The 23,447-nt window shown below is 38.0% G+C and overlaps 1 protein-coding gene across 4 annotated transcripts in view; it reads left to right on the top strand.

The window, feature by feature from the left end:
* LOC105184060 (growth arrest-specific protein 2) overlaps positions 1-23,447 on the top strand; it is an 89,336-nt gene that overhangs the window by 50,399 nt on the left and 15,490 nt on the right. For all 4 annotated transcript variants that reach the window (XR_003113377.1, XM_011142605.3, XM_011142603.3 and 1 more), the window contains exons 3-4: positions 19,464-19,588; positions 22,297-22,438. Coding sequence is in view for 3 of the 4 variants with exons in the window: in XM_011142605.3 (XP_011140907.1) it covers positions 19,464-19,588; positions 22,297-22,438 (267 nt within the window). In the remaining variant the exon portion in view is untranslated. The remainder of the gene's footprint in view (positions 1-19,463; positions 19,589-22,296; positions 22,439-23,447) is intronic.

The raw sequence follows: 23,447 nt of genomic DNA on the forward strand, positions 1-23,447 counted from the left end.
AGAAAAAATGTTAGGTCGTTAGGAAAAGATTAGAAGCCGAAGATGACTACTTCTCTGAATAAAGAATTGTTGATCCACCTTGTGTGTCATTTATCTCTATTAATTAAAACGACATGAACTTTCTTGTGTGATTACTTAATACTTGCACTATTACGAATAGTTACTATACTAGATAATGACTATGACATTATGGCAGCACATCTGACGAGCAAAAAAGAGCCATTTATCTTTTCCTACCACTTCTTCGATGTGGTAGGAAAAGATAAATGGCTTCTTTGACAGGACATGAAAAATTTGGCTAGGAAGAAGCCGTTCTGGAGCCAAGTATACATCTTACAACATATTGACAACTTGCAAAAAATTTACATAATAAGTCCAAAGACGCTACTTTAGTTGGCAGTGAACGTTCCGGTTTCAGCGCAAGCTGGCAGAAATCCGGACATATCTGGAAAAGCCTTAACTTTCCCGTCCTCGCTGATTAGACCCTTCCCCCTGTTCAGATATTCCGACATCAACTAAAATAACGCGAGTGCTTGCTCGCTCCCGATTCTCGATTCTCCGGTTTCAACTTCCGACTTCCAGTTTCCAACGCCTCCTCGCGCTTTCAATCCTCGGCTTGTACTTCGCGCTGCGTCTGAATAGCGGCAGGTAACAATAGGCGGCATAAATCAAGGAAGAACTGGCGCGTCCCGTGCGGGACGCGTCAGCCACCCTCTTTAGCTATTATGCGATCCTCCGGCGTCGTCGGCGAAAACTGGCTGATGTGATGGAGGAAGCACCTGGCTAGAGTTGCCAGATGTCCTCCTTTGGGAGAGATTGTCCTTCTTTCTAACCAAAATTTTCATATCCTGCCAAGGATGCTGTTTGTCCTTCTCTATTCTCAGCGAGCAGTAGCTCCAAATCATTGTCGTTGCATTCCCGAGGGCCTCCAGGACGTTCTTTGTCATTCAGACTGAAATCGCCGTTTTTAAACCATCTAAACCGTCTAAAAAATGTACACACATCGTATACAATACAACACCTTCGCCGAGAAAGGAACAAATCGCAAAGGATTCGCATGCTCTTGCAGTATTTTTTCCTTGTTGGAATTCGTAAAGAATGCAATATCGGATATACACCTTCTTTATTGCCATTTTTTACAATACTGAATTAAATAATTTTTGAGGTTATGTTGAGCCTTCCGCCATACTAAATATAATTTTCAATACATGTCAACACTACGTAACCGTAAAAGAGCGGAAAAATTTGATTATTTGAAACTCAATTTCTTAGCCGCTTAAAAAAGTTTGGGTTATTCATTTGTACATTTAATACATATAAAATATGTACATGAAATATATAACAATGTAGTTGACAATGTAATACATTCTTGTTGTGCTCAAGTGAGTACGAAATGAGGTACCAATGTACTTGATTGTGCGACAAAGTTGGCCAAACGGAAACACTCGTAGAGAAACATCTCGCGTTTCAGAAATTGAGATTGCCAGGTAGATCTTCCTCTGCAAAGGATTGTCGTTTTTTCTGGTTAAAATTTGCCAAATTGTTATGTCCTACCGCATCGAAGTTTGTTTTTGCTTGTCAGATGCGCCGCCATAGTGACTTATCATGGTCACTATCTAATAACACTTTTGTCATCAATAACTATAGCACTTTTATTAACCAAATGTTAGGAGGTTGAATTAGTTCTGATTCCTAGCAACAGATGGCTTTGGTAACAAGTTAATGGTTAAGTACAAATGTTGAAATCTGGCAACACTAACAAATTTGAGATTTCTCTATGACATATGACGGTTTGCGGACTATTGTTACTGATAGTTTCATTGTTTATTACGCATTTAAAATGGATGATACAAAATTGCATTTTCGACATTCATGACTTTTTTTGTTTGATTTGAAAAAATCGGCAACCGAAGCTCATGAAATGCTTGTTACAACTCGTGGTGATCAAGCTCCATCGTATTCCAATTGTAAATTTCGGTTTCAACGATTCAAAAATGGTGGTTTCGATTTGAATGAGAAAGAGCATACTGATCAACCAAAAAAATTCGAAGATTCTGAATTGCAAGCATTATTGAATGGAAACTCCGCTCAAACGGAAAAACAATTGGCTGAATAACTCAACGTTGATAGATCAATAATTTCTAAATGCCTACACGCCATGGGAAAAATTCAAAAGGAAGACAAATGAGTTCCACATGAATTGAATGAAAGTATCATTGCAAATCGTTTGAATATCTTCCATGTCTTTGCTTGCTAGACAGAAAAAAAGAATTGTTTGTGGTGAATTGTAACTGGAGATAAAAAGTGGATTTATTTTAATGATTCAAAGCGAGAAAAGTCATGGGTTGATCCAGGACAACCATCAACATCGACACCAAAATGGAACATTTACGGTCACAAAGCAGTGCTCTGTATTTGGTGGGATATGGAAGGTGTGGTGTATTATGAGCTTCTAAAATTGGACGAAACAGTTACGGGGGAGCGATATCAGCAACAATTGAACAAGCTGAATGATGAATTGATGCAAAAAAGGCCAGCGATAACCAGCAATAGACGCAAAGTGATTCTTTTGCACGATAATGCTCGTCCACATGTCGCTTCAATCGTTAAACAAACATTGTTAGAGCTCGAATGGGAAATTCTTCTGCACCCAGCGTACTCTCCAGACCTAACACCATTTGATTACCATCTATTCCGATCGATGCGACACGCTTTGGTAGATACACACTTCAATAATCACAAGGGTGTGCAAAAATGGATGTCTGATTGGATTGCTTCGAAAGACAGATCGTTCTATCGTCGCGGAATCGCTATGTTGCCAGAAAGATGGGAAAAAGTTGTGACTGTGGCTAACAACGGGAAATATTTTGACTGATATAAATTTAACCATTTCTTCAAAATAAAGATAAAAAAAAATTGGCAAAAGACCAGAATTAATCCAACCTCCTAATATAAATCTAAAATATACATATGAAATGCATGATATATGCAGTTGGAAATGGACGCCCGGAAAGAAGATAGATGTATTATTCTACCCGACGATCCTTTCCCTTTTCCGCTCATCAAAATTTTCGACCGCCTTTCGGTACCAACTTACAAATCTGGCAACTCTAACAGCGGCGCAAGGCGCGAGCAGAGTCGTCGCTAACGCGACGAAATAAACGGGGGACTCCGCACGATATATCGTCGCAGCTGCAGATACGACTGGGAGACGCTTCACGGTCGCGGCGCCTCCACGGCTTCGGTATCTGCGAAGGTGGCTCGCCGGCCAACCGGGAGATATCGCGAGCGATCCGCCGCGCGTCGCCACGGCCCCATCCCATACGCGGATTCGCGGCGCGCGAGATTCTCACGGATATCGACTTCTCCTCGTCGGCAGATCCGCCCGGCCGGGTGCGACGCCTCCCTGCAATCGTGCCAGACGACGGACGGAACGACATAATGTCGTGGACGTGTATCCGCCGAGTCTCCGGCGAGTCAGCCGACTCTCAGTCGCCTTACGTAGTTCCGGGTGACCGAGTTCCCGGACGGCGTGTCCGCGCACACGTGCGACACTCTCGAGCCCGAGGCCCGAGAGCACCCGGTCGGTCCCCACGCCGCTCTCGGCGAAGATAAAGGTCACTTCCAGCGGAAAAAGTCCTCGGGTCTCCGGCGGTCTTCAGCCGGAAAATGCATGGCGGAGGAGAGATGCTCCGTATAATCCAGTCAGTGAAGTGGATACTTGCACGGAGAGAAGAAAGAACTCGGCTCGTGTAACTGCGGGCTTGTCTGTTGTCTGGCGCCCAGACGAAAGCTCTCGCTCTTGTAGGAGCAGAAAAATCCCTGCAGACTTGTTCAGCCAGGTGTTTTCAGTTATCTCAAGCGAGTTTCAAGCAGGGGATGCCAAAGTGGGTGATGAGTTCCAAAAGTGTTGGTAGCGTACAGGTGAAATGTTAGGTCAGATAACACTGTTCGGTAAAAGAAAAAAGAAGAAACGCCAGGACGAGACTAGTCACATTCCCTGTTAGTTTTTTGGATGCTAGATGCGATTTTTGAAACCCAATCTCCATCACATCGCAATCTTGAGGAATTTGCAGTTGAAGTTTGCGAGAAAGGACTGTTTTCTATATTTTGTCGTGTTATAACGACGAAACACATGATGTGCAGGAGAACTTTTATTGTAATCAAAATGAAGTATTGTTGTCAGGACCCTCAGCCCTTAAAAGGAAATTTTTATGTCGGCTATAAGTTAGTAAGATATTCGATATAGAAAAATCTCGGTCTATGTAGCTAAATGGGGATTAGAAAACTCGGTGACGAGAAATGATATACCTCTGTTATCATAACCGAAAATATTCTTGTGGATGTTTAGGTGTATTACGACCCAATTGGAGCATCTCGGAACAATTGACCGAGTAGATATATTTTCTGCAGGAATCTCTCTGTCTCTACAACCGAGTTTTCGTCTAGTCTCTCCCTGCCCGGATAACAGAAAATTCAGTTACACTAACCGAGTTGTTTCCATTTTTTTTACCGCGCGAGATGGACGTGGATGCGTAGTGTTGCGAAAAATGGGTGTCGAATTTTAAAAAGTGGGACAATGTGGAAAGTCAAAATACCAAAATATCGACAGAAACCCGAATACCAAGGCAATGTTCCGAAATATAATATAATTTCATTGAAATATTGGAATTATCTTGTTGTGCAGTCGAGTTGCATTAGTATTTAGTATTTTTTTTTCTATCTTCTTAACATTTATTCATTTTTTTTAAACATTTTTTTATTTGCCTAATATTTTTTGAAATATTTAAGGAAAACTTGGTAACTTTTTCAACGTTTAACTTATATATTGTTGCGCTCACTCTCACACTCGCGCTTTCACACAGGTAAATAAGAACACTCGCGTAAGAATATCAAGCTTTACTATATACAGCGCAACCTTCTCAAACTTCAAACAAGAATAATTCTCTATTTTAATAATTCTGAATTCTCTCGTCTGTCTACGATGACAGCTTGCCGGAGACTCTCTGTCAGCTGTTCTTGTTGTTTACTTCTTATCGATTTTTCGTCGTCAGGACAATCCTCGCTCAGATGTCAAAATCAGCATCGGATGCCTAAGGCTCACGGACAACGGACGCTGCCACAAACCTTGTGGCTCGGATACAACAATATTTTTAACAGCGCTTTGACTTTTGTTAATTTTATGATTTTGAAATTTCCAAAAGTTGATAAGTTAACAAAAGTTAGGGTGTTATTATATTGTAACAATATATTCTTGAGATTAAATAGAGTAAAAAAGTAGTACTATTTTTTAGTATTGGGTTGGCAACTAGGTTCCTGCCGTTTTTTAAATTTTAACATTCCGCATGTCATTAAATGTTTTTGGCATAATGTTTTAGATCATTCGAAAGAGGATGTTTTGTTCTAATCTATGTTTTGTTTTTTTGTTCGAGTTAATTTATGTTAATTTTCAGATCATTAAAATGGAATGTCAAGTTGAGAAAAATGAGCATTTTCGACACCTCCTTCTTTTTGCTTTTAATCAAGGTACTAAGGCCGTAAAAGCTGTTCGTGACATTTATGCTGTGTATGGAGAGGGTGCCATAGGTGAAAGAACCGCTCGTGATTGGTATGCCAAGTTTAAAAATGGAAATTTTGACCTCAAAGAACCCGGGTTCGAGTCTAAACCGGGTGATTTCTACCAACGAGGTATTGAAAATCTTGTTGAACGTTGGGAAGAAGTTGTAAACAATAAGGGAGAATACATTATTAATTAATTAGTTAATTTTTATTGAAAAATAAACTTTTAAAAAATTTAAAAAAACGGCGGGAACTTAGTTGCCAACCCAATACTATTTTTCTAGTACTATTTTTTCTTTTGACAAATAGTCTTTTGAAAATAGTTAGCGAGATATCGTAATTTAAACGTTGGGAAAGTTACCAAGTTTTCCTCACATATTTAAAAGAAATATTAAGCAAATAAAAATACGTTTCAGACAAAAGTTCTTCAAATTAATCGGTAGAAGAAGATGATATAATAAAAAAATTTATATTTCCATTTAAAAAAATGATCAGTGAATATCTCGAAAGTGGCGCCATCTGTAAACAAAATGATATAGTTGTTTTATGATCCCCTTGAAACATATAACTTTTGTCTGAAACGTTTCTAGTATTTTTCATAATTTCAAGATTTTTGTCTGGTTCATTTAAAATGGGACATCCTGTATATTTGAAAAATTGTATTTCGGAGTACTCGACTAAATATTGAAATTTCTGCATGACAACTTTTTTTCGAGTTTTCAAATTTCGGGCTTTCCATTTCCCGGAGCAATGCACGTCCACTAACAGATTAACTATTTATCATTTAACGTATTATTAACAGTCCCGACTTTCGTTAATTTGGTGATTTTGAAATTTTCAAAAGTCAATAAGTTAACAAAAGTTAGCACTATTGTAACAATATATTCTTGAGACTAAATAGAGTAAAAAAGTCTAGTACTATTTTTTCTTTTGACAAATAGTTAGCGAGATATCATTAGTTAAATGTTGGAAAAGTTATCAAGTTTTCCTCAAATATTTAAAAAAAGTATTAAGCAAATAAAAAAAGTGTTTAGACAAAAGTTCTTCAAATTAATTGGTAGAAGAAGATGATATAATAAAAAATTGAGATTTCCATTAAAAAAACATAATGATCAGTGAATATCTCGAAAGTGGTGCCATCTGTAAACAAAATAATACAGTTGTTTTATGTTCCTCTTGAAATCATACAATTTTTGTCTGAAATGTTTCTTGCTATTTTTCATATTTTTCGAAAATTGTGCGTGACTCATTTAAAATGGGACACCCTGTATATTTGGCTTTCGATTGTATTTCGAGGAGTATTCGTCTGGATATTGAAATTTCTGCATAGCAACTTTTTTTCAAGTTTTCAAATCTCGAGCTTTCCATTTCCCGGGGCAATGCACGTCCACTAACAGAGCGATCCTCATCGATATCCCTTCTTTCTACACGCGCGTTTTTGCTAGAGGCTCTATCTCTCTAACGTGTCCGCAGCTCTCCGATGCACGTGGCCGGTGAACGCGAGTCCGCCGGGCCGCGCCACGTGATGGGCTCTGCGCGGCGAGCCCGCCGTTAAAACCCCATTCTTTTCGCCGTGGCCGGCTCGGTGCAACCCCATTGTTGTTACCGGGTCGAGTCACGAGCCCGCGCTCTCGCGGGTTCTCATTACCATCCGTATCTACGAGGCTCTATCGCTGCGCCGCGGCCCAACCTAGTTCCTATTTCCCATCGTGTCCGCTCTATATCTATATAGGTGTCTATGGGATCATGTCGCGACCCTGCGGAGTTTTCCTCAGATCCGCTCTCGTCGATCGGGCCGCTCCGCCCTGGGAGAGAAACGCCGTGTGCCGGAGATGCCCAAGTGTCTGAAAGCGGGCCATCGGACTCCTGCGCGCGCGAACTTTCCTTTCTTCTTCTTCTTCTTCTTTTTCTTCTTTTCAAATATAAATGGCACATACGCACGTATCGACTCTCGAGATCGATCAAAGGCGCGTCGCGCCGGCGCGCGCGACGGTCGCATTAGCGTCCCTCCGTCTCTTCGTCGCTGCGGACGCCGCGATTACACTCGTTTCTGAGTTTCTACTAGGATGCCAGATTTGAAAATTGGCAGGGAGGGATGGCTGAAAATTTTGATGAGCGAAAAAGGAAAGTCGTTGGAATGCGTCTGTCATCTTTCCGAACGGAAAATTTTCAACTGCGCATATTATATTTTTCGTATGTACAGGATGTCCCATTCTATTTTTGACAGTTGAATATCTCGAAAAATATGGAAGGCATGGAAAAATGTTTCAGACAAAAGTTGTATGGTTTCAAGGGGGACATAAAATAACTATTTGCTTAAACAGTTAAAATAAAATAACAGTTTGCTTACAGATGGCGCCACTTCCGAAATATTCACTAATCATTACTTTTCTTAAACAGAAACCTCAATTGTTTATTATACCATCTTTTTCTATCAATTAATTTAAACAACTTTTGTCTGAAACATTTTTTCATTTGCTTAATATTTTTTTAGATATTTTAGGAAAACTTGGTAACTTTTTCAATATTTAACTTACGAAACCATATAACTTTTGCCTGAGACATTTGTCCATATCTTCCACATTTTTCGAGATATTTAACTGTCAAAAATAAAATGGGACACCCTGTATATTTTACACATATACAGGATGTCTTTAAAAAAAAAGGACTTTAAGAACAACTAGTATTCACAAAATGGAGGAAAAAAGTTCTGATAAGCAGAGATCAAAAAATTAATATTGTCGGGCTATGAACAACTATCTATTTTAATTAAAGCAACTTTATTATTTACTTTTATTAAATTATTTATTTATCTTATTTTAATTAAAGCGGCTGACTTACTCGCTTCTGATACTTTTGTGTCCTCTGATGTAATTTGTCCACTGATGTGATTTATCGGTGAAAGAAGAGAGTGCTTTAAAGGAATCCCTAAAAAAGAACCTCTTCGCTCTTGCACGGAACGTAAACGAACATCTGTTTTCTTCTCGTTCATATACACGCTTCATCAAGCGATTGTTAGTCATATATCCTCGTGAACAGCGAACAGTTACAAAGAGTTATTATAAAGTTTTCATAGTACGGTAAGAATGACATCGTGTTGCTCTAATTAAGAAATGGCAGAAATGCATTTTATGTAATGAATAAGAGTCACTTGCTTTAATTAAAATAAATAATTGCTCACAACTCTGACGATATTCATTTTTCGACCTATGTTTATTAGAACTTTTTCCCTCCATTTTGTAACTACCTGCCCCTAAAGTCCTTAAGCCGTTTTTTAAACACCCTGTATATTATTGACAAAAATATATCGACAAAAATGTTGTTAGCTAATGACTATGATAAATCATTATGGCAGCACATCTGACAAACAAGAAAGAAAAACTCCTTCGATATGGTAGAGAAAGACAAATAGCGTCCTTGAAGGACATGAACATTTTGGTTAAAAAGAAGGATCATCCTTCCCAGAAGAGGACAATCCTACTGGCAATCCTAGTTTCTGTGGGAATAAACATCCCTTATAGCACAAAAGTGTTCAAAGTCCAAAAGAGTTCACTTGTATGTTTCAAATCATGAGTTCATTTTTAAATGCAAAAAGAATTCTTTTCGCAGAAAGAATTCTTTTTGTATCTGAAAATGAATTTACAATTCGAGATACAGGATACAGGAGTGCATTCTTTCTTTACTTTCTTTATGCTATTTGAGACGAGACGTTTCCTCGTGAGCCGCTCCATTTTGAAGTCAGGACGCGCGATTTCCAACACGCTCGCGTGTTTTCCGCGCTCCACATTGCGAACATCATGATGCACACGGCGGCTGATTATAAATCAATGACACGCGCAGGAACACGCGACGAAGCGACGCGCACGACCAGGTGAAAATCGCGGAAGAGATCCCGAGAAAGAGAAAGAAAGAGAAAGAGCAAAGGAGAAGCTTGCCATATTTAAATCGCGCTTACATATCTGATGAAATTCCAGCGCTGCGATGTCTGTCGGCATCTTGACGTGTTTTATCCGACGATCTTTTTCTTTTTCTGCTCATCAAAATTTTCGGCCGTCCTTCCATATCAGCTTACAAATCTGGCAACCTTAGCACAGGGTTGGGCACAGAGTAACTCATTACTTGAAACGAAGTTACAGTTACGATTATTTCTTTTTCTTTTGGTAATTATAATTTAACTTTGTTCCGTTTTTTCCATCTGTAAGTGTAATTCAACTTAGTTACATTTGTTTGATAACTAGTAACTAATTTAATAGTTAATTCAATAATTACTTTATATATTTCAAATTTAAATTTCTGCAGACCAGTACGATAACGCGATGTGCGATGCTTAATATCCATTAAGCCTACATGTACAGTTATTCTGGTTGCATTTGGAAAACGCGCTATTGCGCTTATCTTTGTCGTTCATTAGATGTAAAACAAGTATAAAATGACGCAATAGCGCTCTTAGTCTCCTCTCCGAACGCAACCTAAATTTCTTTGAAAATAATTATGGCGTACATTATAAATAGGCGTACATTATTATTTCAAAGAAATAATAATGTACGCCTATTGGACATTTCCATCGTGCGTCGCCAGTCCTTATTTGTTAACATAATCTGCGTTCAGCGTAAAGTATGCTGCGTGGTTTCAGTTATATAAAAAACTTAGGCAATAGATAAAACATCTCAATCTTCGGAGAAGGCTTGTAAAATGCCATGGCCAGCATATGTAGAATTCGAATTGCAACAAAAATTTGGAAACGAGAAGAATTGGGCATTTCTCTGCAAAATTTGCGCTGGCAAAAAAATTATTCATACAAGTAGAAATTCAACTGCAAATTTAAGAAAACATGAGCGTAAATCTTTATTTATAAAATATTAATATATATTTTAATGAGAAAATCTAATTTTTGATGTTAAGATTGTTTTTAGTATTTTTAGTATTTATTATTCTCATTTCATAAATTCATTCATTTTCTTATAATTGTTATTAATTATAGTCTTAAAGAATAAATATGAATTGTTTATTTAAATTAGTGAATCTAATTTGTAAAAATTATATACAATACGAGAAATATAATAATCAACAAACTACTTTTACATTAAATTAAGGGAATTTACACAATTACGAAATTCAAAATAATAACATTATTATCGTAAAAAAGTAACTGAAAAGTAACGACTCGTTACTTTCTAAATAACTATAACTGTAACATATTATTTTTGAGAGTTAGTAACTAACTATAACTAGTTACTTTTTTTATGAAAAGACTGTAATTGTAACTAGATACTTTTACAAAGTAACTTTCCCAACCCTGCCCTAGCAGCGACGATACTCGGCGCTATTGCGCATGCGCGAGAGAGAGAGAGAGAGAGAGAGAGAGAGAGGGAGGAGCGAAAGAGAAAGAGCAAAAGAGACGCCCGCTTTATTTAAATAGCGCTCACATATCCGGTGAAATTCCAGCGTTACGGTGTCTATCGGTATCTCCAGCCGCACAGTGGGACGAAACATAGGGTCGTACTTTGTAGGCGAAATATAGCAATTAGCGAGAAGCTGAATATTGAGATGAAAACATTTGATCAAAAGACTATCACTCATAAACAAAAAATAAATTTTCCAATTGTTTAAAAAATTATTGTTCAAACAATTCGTTGAAAAATGCGAGATACGAAGGAACTAATAACGTCATTCGATTCTACGGGAATAACCGCATAGAACTCATGTGCTGGACAATTTTTTCTCAACCCTATTTGTATATTAAATTTACTTAAATTTTGAAACCTTGTAATTCAAAACTTTTATAATTTCAAAAAATTAAAAGCTATTGTATTCATTTCATTGTTAGGTACAACTCTTATACTGGAAAAAAACCGACTTTCATTTAGAAAAAATGACCGCCATGATGAAATCTTTACAGTGGCGCCATCTACAATTAAATTAATAACATCATCTTCTTTCCTCTTCGAAGCCATAAAACTTTTGTTTACAACATTTTTATCTGTCATTTTTAGTTTATTCGGAGATATTCGGCAAGATTTAAATATGAATACGTTCTTCATCTTATGAAATGCAATTTCTCTCAAGGCCGCAGGTAGTCGCAGTTAATCATGATGGAATAATGAAGGCAGATGCTTACTGAATAATGTACAATGCGTAACAATTTATGAACTTTTAAGAATTTTTTGGTACCTCTACGAATATAAAGATCTAGAACGATAAATCGTCGATTACAAAAATACATGTTTTATAGAAAAAAAATGTTGCAAGTGTCTGCTTCCTTTGTCAGTTTTTTCTGATAATTGATTCCCTCAAGTCGAATATTCATTTAAACAAATAATAATTAAAGCATTACGACAAAATAATGGACATAGAAGTGGCTACATTTAGCAAGCTTTTCGCTATTCCTCAGATACGTGCACTTATGTGACTAGTGTATTTTACTTAATATGAACAAAATATACATAATTATGTTATTACCATTTAGTTAGACTCTATTACTATAATTTATGATCATTAGTTTGTCTTAATTAAAAAAAAAATTTTTGACCTAATGTCCGAGGTTTTTACAATGTCGTCCCATTGTGCGCCGGCGGGACAAATATAATCGCGTAATCGCGATCGAGAAGCCGCGCGCGCGGCACGTTCGTCCGTATCCGCAGACGCGAGATAACGGATCGAAGTCGGCAGACAGTAATAGATAACGGCCGATGCTGAGCGAACCGGCGCGCAGATGCGCTCGCTCTATCATCCACCGTGTAGCCATATTCGCACGTGAGCCATCGCGAGAGAGATAATGAATACGGGGATGGCGCGGCAATAGATAACGCGGACGGTAATAGATAGTGGCTAATAGCCGGCGCAGACTTGGATTAACGCGCATGATTAACGGACATGTGGCGGTCGATCGAGGAGAATAGGGACAGAAGTGCCTCGACGAGGGAAAATTAGACAATTTGTCAGGACAAACACGGGTCCTCGCGGGGATCTGCACGCGTATAATGGGCATGAAGTCGGATGCGACGATAAGCGACAGGCAGCGATAATTAATACCGGCCGATAATGAGCGCGGTTATATTTGGATTATAATGCGTGAGGTCGATGAACACACTCGACGAAGGGAAGGACGGAGAATTTCTTCGTAGAAAGGAGAATAACCCTTAAGGGCCAATAAGGGTGAAATTTCATCCCGTACGAATTTTCTCTTGATCTTATCAAAAAAACGTAGCCTCTGGCAACATTAATTCTATGGGTATTTTTATTTACGCTATCAGTAGTGACAACATTGTGATAGAACTGATAAATCCTCGCATATACTTTGCTATAAACATAAGAAGAATGTTAGCTTAGGGTGATACTTGATGATAACTTTGAAAAGGACCAGACGACTCATGGTAGGAACAAAAGGAGCGGAGCTTGTCGTTCCTGGAGAAAGTTGCAATTCATTAAATGTTTATTGGTTGATTTCTTTTAGGGACTCCATTGGAGCGTGGTTATCGAAAAGTTTCATTTTTTAGAAATGTGAGAAGCGCGCGCGCCTTAACCAAAGTTAGGTTAGCTTAGCTTGAAGTAGTACTTGATGATAACTTTTAAGGGTCAGGCAACTCATGGTAGGACCAAAAGGAGCGGAGTTTGTCGTTCCTGGAGAAAGTTGCAATTCATTAAGTATTTATTGGTTGATCTCTTTTAGGAATTCCATTGGAGCGTGGCTATTGGAGTTTTTTGGAAATGTGAGACGCGTGTGTATGTGTTTAATCTGCGGTTGATATCTGAACGAAACTAAGCGTACTAGACAATTATTAGGTATACAAATTAATTCGATGTCTTTACATTTAATATCTTGTAACTCTGGTTCAAATTACAATTTTTTTCCGTCCTATGGTGATTTGAAAGTGCCAACCTCAATTTTTGAGGAACACTATAATAGTTGATAGTCCTGCCGACATAACCTCACGAAACGCAGTAAACAAGATAACGGTCGAAAAGCAGACACTGTTGAGTTTACTCACTGCTGATCAAAAACGACATCGGTTAGACATTTCACGATAGTGTCTTGAGTGTTTCAAGCGCGATGAAAAGGATTTTTTACGACGTTCTATTACCGTCGACGAAACTTGGGTCCACCACTATATTCCGGAGATAAAAAACAGTCAAAGTAATGGATCGCAAAGGATGAACTAACTCCGAAGAAGGTGAAAGCAGTTCCGTCGGCTGGCAAAGCTGGCCACAGTTTTTTGGGGTTCTCATAATTTTTGTGGACTATTTAGAAAAAGGGATAACAATCACCGGAGAATATTATGCTGAGTCACAACGTTTGGACATGGAAATTAAGAATAAACGTCCATATTTGGTCAATCAAAAAATCCTCTTTCAACAGGACAATACATCGGCCCACAAGCAGTTGCGATTACGAAATTGTACGAACTGAAGTACGAATTAATTCCATATTCACTGTACTCTTCAGATTTTAAAAACTGGCTATCTAGGAAAAAATTTTGGTCGGATGTTGAAATGATAAGTACCGTTAATGACTATTTTTCGGATTTAGACAAAAATTATTACACTGAAGGAGTGACAGGTGCAGAAAAATGCTGGACCAAGCGTATTGAATTGAAGGGAGACTTTGTTGAGAAGTAAATTTCATTTAGCTCAAAAAAATTTTTTTTTTAGTTAGGAAACTTTTCAATCTTCGTACAACAAGATACTTCCAGTATCTCGGCAAAATTAAATTTCAGGAAGTTGTTTCCGTTTTCGAATTCCATGTTACGATTTTCCAAGACATTGTCTCCCTTTTTAAATTTGTTGATAAATGTTTTTCGGTACAATGTATGCCTGCCAATTTTTCTGAGAAGGTATTATTATCTGGAAAACAATAGGCGAAGAAAATATTAATATCTCTTTATTTGAGTACACTATTTTTGTCAATTTTTGTCAATTTTCTCAAATTTTCGAACGTTATGATTTTCCGACGTTATGATTTTCCAGGAGATCGTCTTACATCTCTGTACATTTTTTTGGAACGATGCATTCACCAAAAAACTGTTTTTTCTTCAAATTCTTTTCTTTCAAATTTTCTCCAAATTCTCTTCGAGACGACACTCGCCTCTTTGATCGTTTATCAGCGGGCTTTGCAAAATCGCCCGACTTAAAAATTTCCCTCATCCGACGCACTGTAGGATGTTTGGCCTGAAAAACTGGTCAAAAGTCAATCTTTTTAAAATTATTTCTGTTCTACATGAGTGACTATTTTAGACAGTTGAATATCTGTGGAATAATGGGCCGCTATGCTTTTGTTCGTTCGCGATAACATGATGTGGTTTGATTAGTCAGAATTTGGATGTTATTCGTATTGCATGCATCAATTCTCAGTGCTTTATAACATACGATCTTTGATCAGAATTTTAAGGTTCTTAGAAGTGGTAGCGCGAGATTTTTCGTTATGGATTGTTTCGAGAAAGGTATAAAGAAACGTTTTAGACTATATTTATTATAATTGAATCGTTATTCACGTAGATATACGATTTTGAAAATAACATTCAATAATGTATCTTTTTGCGTTCTCAATGTCAAACTCGAAGGATTTAGTTATACTTCAGGGTCTATCCTTGTTATGTTTCTTGGATGAAATGGAAGAGCAATCTTTCCGGATAAAATATCAGAAAAAATTAGCCACGGACAACCGCGGATATAGTTTTGGTAATTACTTTTGTTTCCCTAAACGTAAATTAGGTTTTATCCAAAGGTTATTTAGACATGAAGTTTCCGTTTGTTTCTTTTTGTTTCCTTTTGTAATATGGATATAATCAACAGACTTCTACTAAGTTCTGATACTAAGTTACTAACAAATATGAGATCCGTACCAAGGAAGAGATTTAAACCAATTTTAAAGGAAACATTGGATATGCTTTTTCTCACTGATCCCACATCAAGAAGAGAAGATATTTCAATAAATGAAAATGATGTTGATTCTGAGGATGGAATACACTTATTAGATGAAGAAATTTAGAGTTTGTCTAGTTGAATACTTATTGATGTGCAATATTATGCTTTCTTAATTGAAAATATTCTTACATGTAGATTTGCACTTTATTTCATGGAAAACTTATACGAAATCTTTATAATGATCGTATATATAATTAGTAGCACGTTTTAAACCGAAATTCGTCAAAAAATTATTGTAGCCAACTTGGCCAATTTGGCTTATGATCGCTCCTCACCTATGTGAAGTTAGTCCCCGACTTAAAAAAAAAAATTTTTTTTTGCATAAAATTGCGTCAAATCGTTTGTAGAAATATGTAGTGAAAGACTTTTCGTTTGTAGTTAAAAAATAAAAAAGTTACGAGGGGTTGAGAAAATGGTTAGCCCCCCAAAATGGAAGGCTGACTTAAAACCTGACCTAATCGAAGCCAAATCGTTTGTAGAAATATGTAGTGAAAGAATTTTCGTTTGTAGTTGACCAGGAAAAAAGTTACAACCCCTTAAGTTCTAAGGGTAGCTATTTCCGCCCCGTCGGGGCTGACGTAAAACCGGTCCTAATCGACGTTAATAGGTTTATAGAAATATGTAGTGAAAGAATTTTCGTTTGTAGTTGTCCAGTATAGAAATGGCAGCAATTTTTGCAATAGGGGTGATTGTATTTTCAACCCTATCGGGGGGGCTGCGTTCTAAACCGATTAAATCGAAGCCACATAATGCGTAGACGTTTGTAGTGAAGGAATTTTCGTTTGTAGTTGTCTAAAATAGAAATGGAAGTAATTTTTGTGTGAAGGGTGGGTGTTTCTTCAACCCCATCGGGGGGGCTACGTCCTCAACCGACTATATCAAAGCTAAATAATGCGTAGAGGTTTGTAGTGAAGGAATTTTCGTTTGTAGTTGTCTAGTATAGAAATGGCAGCAATTCTATACTAATAGACTAGACTAGTCGGCTTAGAACGCAGCCCCCCCGATGGGGTTGAAGAAACATCCACCCTTCACATTATAATTGCTGCCATTTCTATTCTAGACAACTACAAACGAAAATTCGTTCACTACAAACGTCTACGCGTTATTTGGCTTTGATATAGTCGGTTTAGAATGCAGCCCCCCGATGGGGTTGAAGAAACATCCACCCTTCACACTGTAATTGCTACCATTTCTATTCTAGACAACTACAAACGAAAATTCGTTCACTACAAACGTCTACGCGTTATTTGGCTTCGATTTAGAACGCAGCCCCCCCGATGGGGTTGAAGAAACACCCACCCTTCACACAAAAATTGCTTCCATTTCTATTTTAGACAACTACAAACGAAAATTCCTTCACTACAAACGTCTACGCATTATGTGGCTTCGATCTAGTCGGTTTAGAACTCAGCCCCCCCGATAGGGTTGAAAATACAATCACCCCTATTGCAAAAATTGCTGCCATTTCTATACTGGACAACTACAAACGAAAATTCTTTCACTACATATTTCTAAAAACCTATTAGCGTCGATTAGGACCGGTTTCACGTCAGCCCCCACGACGGGGCGGAAATAGCTACCCTTAGAACTTAAGGGGTTGTAACTTTTTTCCTGGTCAACTACAAACGAAAATTCTTTCACTACATATTTCTACAAACGATTTGGCTTCGATTAGGTCAGGTTTTAAGTCAGCCTCTCATTTTGGGGGGCTGACCATTTTTTCAACCCCTCGTAACTTTTTTATTTTTTAACTATAAATGAAAAGTCTTTCACTACATATTTCTACAAACGATTTGACGCAATTTTATGCAAAAAATTTTTTTTTAAAAGTCGGGGGTTAACTTCATATAGGTTCGCTCCTCCTCCTCCTCCTCTTCCTCGAGCAATTGTATTAGGTAAATTGGAAAGTTCCGTCCATCTGGCAGTAAATAGCTATAGCTATGAACTGTCGTTATCCTCTAATGTCTAAAGCTTAATGGTTTGCTTTGACATCTGTCAATTCAGTACATGAAGTTATACGTTTGCATCAATAATATTGTTTTTTACTGCATCGAAAATATTGAAAGTTGAGTTAAATAAGTGTCATTTGCGCGAAGTGTTAATTTTTTGCTTCAGTTGGAGGAAAACTGCAGCAGAAGCTCACCGAATATTTGTAGAAGTTTACCATATAGTGATAATGCAGCTTCTGATAAAACATGCAGAGAATGGTTTCGATGCTTTAAAAGTGGTGATTTTGATGTAGAGAACAAAGAGCGTTCTGGATGGCTAAGAGTATTCGAAGACGAAGAATTGCAGGTCTCGGTGGACCCATGTCAAACGCAAAAGTAACTTGCAGAAGCATTAAATTGTGCTCAATCTGTCATTTTGTTTGAAAGCCTTAGGAAAGGTTTACAAGGAAGGGAAATGGATCCCGTATGAACTGAACCCAAGAGACATTGAAAGGTGAAAAACCACCTGCGAAATTCTGCTTGCTAGGCAACAAAGAAAGGGTTTTTACATCGTATCATCACTGGGGATGAAAAATGGATTTATTTTGACAACCCTCAATTTTATTTTGAAAACGTCGAAAAATTTGCGATCCCGGCCAACCCTCAACATCGACGCCAAAGCGGAATATTCACGGAAAGAAGGCAATGCTCTGTATTTGGTGGGATCAGAAGGGTGTGCTGTACCAAAGTGAGCTGTTGAAAAGTGATCAAACAGTCACAGGGGATCTCTACAGAGAACAAATGATCCGTTTGAGCCGAGCATTGCACGAAAACTGACTAGAATATGAAACGAGATAGCATAAAATGATTTTGCTTCATGACAACGCTCGGCCTCACGTCATAAAATCTGTTAAGGAAACGTTAGAAACGCTTCGCTAGGAAGTGTTACCCCATGCGGCTTATTCACCAGACTGCCGCATACGCACTTGCTGACGAATGCTTCAATTCTTATGAAAACGTCGAAAAATGGGTCTCTGACTGGATAACCTCCAAAGATGAGTCATTCTTTCGCCGCGGAATTCGCTTGTTGACTGATTAATATACTTTTTCCTTTTTGTTTCTTAAATAAAGCCATACGTTTTGTAAAAAAAACGGACGGAACTTTCCGATTAACCTAATATTACACGCGCGCGGCTCTCTTCGGCACTCGGCTCCTTTCGACGCTCCAGAACGCGCGGAAGGTTGGACGATTAAGATCTCACGCGTCGTTACGGCCTAAACTGACGACTCTCATTGTCTTCTTGCTGGGCGACTCGGCGATTCCCATTAAACGTGTCGTCCTTGGCAGTGCACCGTGTGTGCTACTGATACATCGCGATAAATGATTTACGGCACGATCATTCGAGATAAATTCGTTTCTTCGAACAGCCTTCCTTCGACCGACCAAACCGGCTCGCCGATCGACATTCGATACATGGACGAATCACCGTTGCGTCTGGTATACTTACGCACGATGACTGCAATTATATCGCCGCTCGATTGTATCCTGACCGCAGCCGCCGCCGCCGCCTCTTTCTGGGTAAATTTGCAGAAGGAGCGGCGAGATTCGATCCTCGTGAGCCTCGTTACAAATTTAGCCGTTGCTTTCGCTATTAATTATATCGCGAAACTCGTCGACTCGCGTACGGGGCATTATAAAGCCCGCGTATCGTGATTACGATAAGACCGAGAGAGAGAAAGAGAGAAAGAGAGAGAGAGAGAGAGAGAGAGAGAGAGGGGGGGGAGCAGCTACGGAGTGTAATCATAATTTACAACGGTTTGACGAAGGCTGAATAAGCGTGTGCGGCGGGCTATTCTTCTCGTCACAATGTACGGCTTCATCGAGCCACTTGAGTGTCATTGAAAGATGCCTGCGATTTATATGGAAGGATTCAACACACGTATGCGAGCGCTCATGCGTGAGCATCGCTCGATCGCGAATCCCTCTTCCCCTCCCCTCCTCGTTACGCGACGTAGTCCCAGCTGCCAGCTAAATCCATAATTTGCGAGTTTCAGATGTGGATTACATAACGGGCGACAATTTCTTCGACGTGCTCGACAATGGCGTGGTTGTGTGTCGACTGGCGAGAGTCATCCAGGAAAAAGCGAGATCCGCGATAGACGCCGGACGGGCGAAAGGAGTAAGCAAGTTATTCATCGTTCACTTGATTTTTTCAGTCAAATTTCACGTGATCGAACTTGACAGAAACGAGTTGCATTTGGGATTTCTGAGCGTCCAGCCACAAAGTAAAAAATCTATGTTCGTCAATGCCACTGTTGGCCAGTAATTTAACGCTTGCTTCTCTTAGTGGCTAGACGAATAAATTAACTGATGGTGGGATAAAAAAATTACAATTATGAGATGACAAATCGTGACTAATTGTCTGTAGTAGAACGTTCAATTCTGTTTTTTCTTTTTAAAATTTTTATGAGACAATTAGTAGTTAATTTAAATTTGCTGAACGAAAGGAAATCTCAGTTTGCACCCAAGAAAAGTAATTTCACAACAAGCGGAATCATTTAAATTTTAGAGGATTTTACTCTCATATATAACTTCAAGAGGATTCCTTTAAAATTAAGAGGAAAATATTGTAAACACATTATTTTTAAAGTTAGAGGAATTATATGTTATATGTATAATGCAAATATTATTGATTTTATATATATATATATATATATTATAATATATATATATTATAATATAAATTTCCTCTTACACACAGATTATTTAATTTTTTTTAAGAGGATTATTATTTATTTTTACTATACTTTATTCTTACTGGTTAATTTGAAAAAATTATTATAATATATAGCGAAAAGTAATATATATATACATATATAAGCATGTACTTCTGGCTCCAGTACTACATTAAGTAGACATGAATGAAATAAGATCATCATAACAAATAAATTTCCAATCAGTTTTGTTATGGATTTCATAGCTACAACTTCCTTTTTTTAAAAAGCGTTCCAAATATTCTGACCCATGAGCATATGAGCCCATGAGGTTATCTTTTCGTTCATGACTGAAGATAGAGTATGACTGAACAAAAGAAGGGGACATTCAAATTAACATATTCCTCTTCATATAAGAGGAAAATTAATTGAGATAAGAGAAAATCCTCTTGAAATAAGAGGAAAACAATTAGAATAATATCTAATAAATTTTACATGAATGGTTCATTTTAATCGCTTTATCGAAAGAGGAATCCTTTTTGTATAAAAGGCTTTGAAAGTATGAGACTTCGAGAATATAAGACTATGAGAAAAATCATTTTACAAATAGAATACTTTTTTTGGGTGTGTGTAACAAAAAATGGGGATTAGACGGAAACTAGGAGAAACGATATTTCTGTTATAGTAACGAAGAATATCTGTTAAAATATTCCGCTGTGTTAAAATATGCTGGGAATAATTGAAGAGAGAAATGACTGAACAGAAAGAAATCTTCTGCGAGAATCTTTTTGTTCTGAATTTTTGTCTAATTTACAGACAACAAAAAGTCAGTTGTTCTTCTGTGTATTTAATTTCAAAATATTATTAGTGATGTAACGGGGAAAAGTTATATATTTTAAAATGGACGAAATGGATCAAATACTCCATTATATTTGATATCTAATGACCAGAAAACAGCTAGATTATAAAATTGTTTCTACATTTCGGCGAATAGTCATACAGAAAAAAAAATACCTGAATTTCTATTGTCTGGGGAACAAACAAAAAAATTTAGTTGCAGAACAAAAATTCCCGTAGGAGATTTTTGCTCAGTCAATCGTTATCAGTCATCTTAACTAAGATTTAATGCAGGCGAACATTCTTCGCTCGCAGGTACATCGTTCTCTGACGTCACTGTTGAGTTTTTGTTTGGTCTAAATTTAGTTACACGTATTGAGCTTTTTCTTGCATGTAATAATGAACTAATAATAAACTAAAAAATTTTATCTAGCTTGCGCTAGCTAGTTATTCATTTTTTTATTCACATTGATTAGAGTTATTTGGGAAATTGAATTGGGGGAGTTTGTTGTTTCTCATCAACATCTTGGTAGCATTCGTATATAATTTCATCATACACGGAGAAAATTCCGGTACTATAACTGAACTTTCCGTTGTCTGGGAAGAATAAGAAGGCTTATTTCGCAACTTTTAACGAGAGTGTCTTTTTCGCTATATTATATTGTTTCGCAGATATAACACGACAGAGAAACAACTACATGATGATAACGACATTATCATAGAAAATTATGGAGTAGACCTGCAGATAGGAAATTCGGTTGCAAGGACAAAAAAATTCCAACAGGAGGTTTTCAATCAGCCAGTTGTTGTTTTCGATTATCTTAATTGACTTTTAGTATAGCTAAACGTTCAGATGAATGTTTTTGCGGTCACGCTAACAGAGATAATTTTCTAACCTTGCATTTTCGTCTGATCCTTATTGAGTCTATGAATTGAGATTTTTTTTTCCATGTAGGAAATAACTGGATTATATACATCGTTCAATCGAGTTTCTTGAGTGACTCGATATCTGGCTCCTCACTTTATTTTAGCGATGGCCGATCTCGATTCGATTTTCAGGAAATCGATTTTTTAAATCGATGCTTTTCTGTTCGGTTTCCATACAAGTCGATTCTTTCAAATATTTCAAGGATTCCATTTGAATTCTTCATTAACCGAAACAATATTCATAAATAAGTACATGGATAAGTTGGAAGAATCAATCTGCAGAAAAATCGAGCAAAAGAGAATCGTTCTAAAGAAGACCGACTTTTGGAGGAGAGATTGATCTTCTGAAAGTCAAATGAAAGATCGGCCATCATTTCGTTCTTCTCATATCGAATGTGTACATTCGCAGCCAATGCCGGTGATAAGAGGCCGCTGTTGGGAGAACGCCGCGCGGCGCAGCTTCTTTTCCCGCGACAACATGGAGAACTTCATCCAATTCTGCCGGCGGTTGGGCGTCCACGAGAATCTTCTCTTCGAAAGCGACGATCTCGGTAAAGCCTCGGCACAAGTAACTTTAATATATGCGAATTAACCGGGGACGCGCGGCGCGCGCGTTCGTCCGTCCTGTCGGACGACTTTCAACGAGACGCTATTTAAGTGCGTGCCCGTCTAAGCTGATGGGCGGTAATTAGGGGAAACATAGTAATCGACTCGCGCGATCCCCTCCGTGGGCCGCGCGTGTAGGAACGTGCGTCGCATAAATTACGAAAGGCGCGCGCGCGCGAATCCGGAGTGGCCGCGAAGCGAGAGTAATCGTTGGCGGGCGACTCCGAGGAGGAAAGTGGAGCGAACCCGCGGCACCTCGGTGCCTCGGATCGTCATCATCGGCTCGCTTTCCCGCATGACCAAGTTTAATTGCCGTCGCGAGACAATGCGCGCGTGCAGTTACGCGAGTGACGTAACGGCGCGTAATCGAGCGTAGCGTGCAGCCACCTCGGAAGAAGTCAGCCACGAAGTCGTACGTGAGAGGGACGATGATATACACAGCGGGCTTAACCCTTAAAGGGTTACCGTGGATGAAATTTCAGCCTATACAAGTACTTTTTCTCTCGACCATATTCAGTGTTAAATTATTCGCCGCAAAAAGTGACTTTTTTACTTTTCATCGAATATTTGATAATAATGGAACATTTGACTACATTTGTTTGGCTCCCTCGATTTTTAAAATAAAAAATAAATATTCCGGGGTAGAATTTCTCTCTCTTTTTCTCTCTCTCTCTCTCTCTCTCTCTCTCACTCTATGTGAAAATTTTCCTCTGATCTTGTTCAATATTAAATTTGCTGCAACCAGTAATTTCACCCTATGCGAACATTTTCTTTTGATCTTGTTCAATGTTAAATTATCCACTGTAAATAGTAATTTCTCTACTTGCCATTTGATACTCCATGAAAATAAAACATTTAAATGTATTTGTTTTATTTTCTTGATTTCTAAAAGAAAAAAATATATACTGGGGTGAAATTTCACTATATATAAATTTTCTTTTGATCTTACTAAAT

This window comes from Harpegnathos saltator, unplaced genomic scaffold, assembly GCF_003227715.2.
Source record: "Harpegnathos saltator strain DR-91 unplaced genomic scaffold, Hsal_v8.6 scaffold436, whole genome shotgun sequence".
Taxonomy (NCBI): Eukaryota; Metazoa; Arthropoda; class Insecta; order Hymenoptera; family Formicidae; genus Harpegnathos; species Harpegnathos saltator.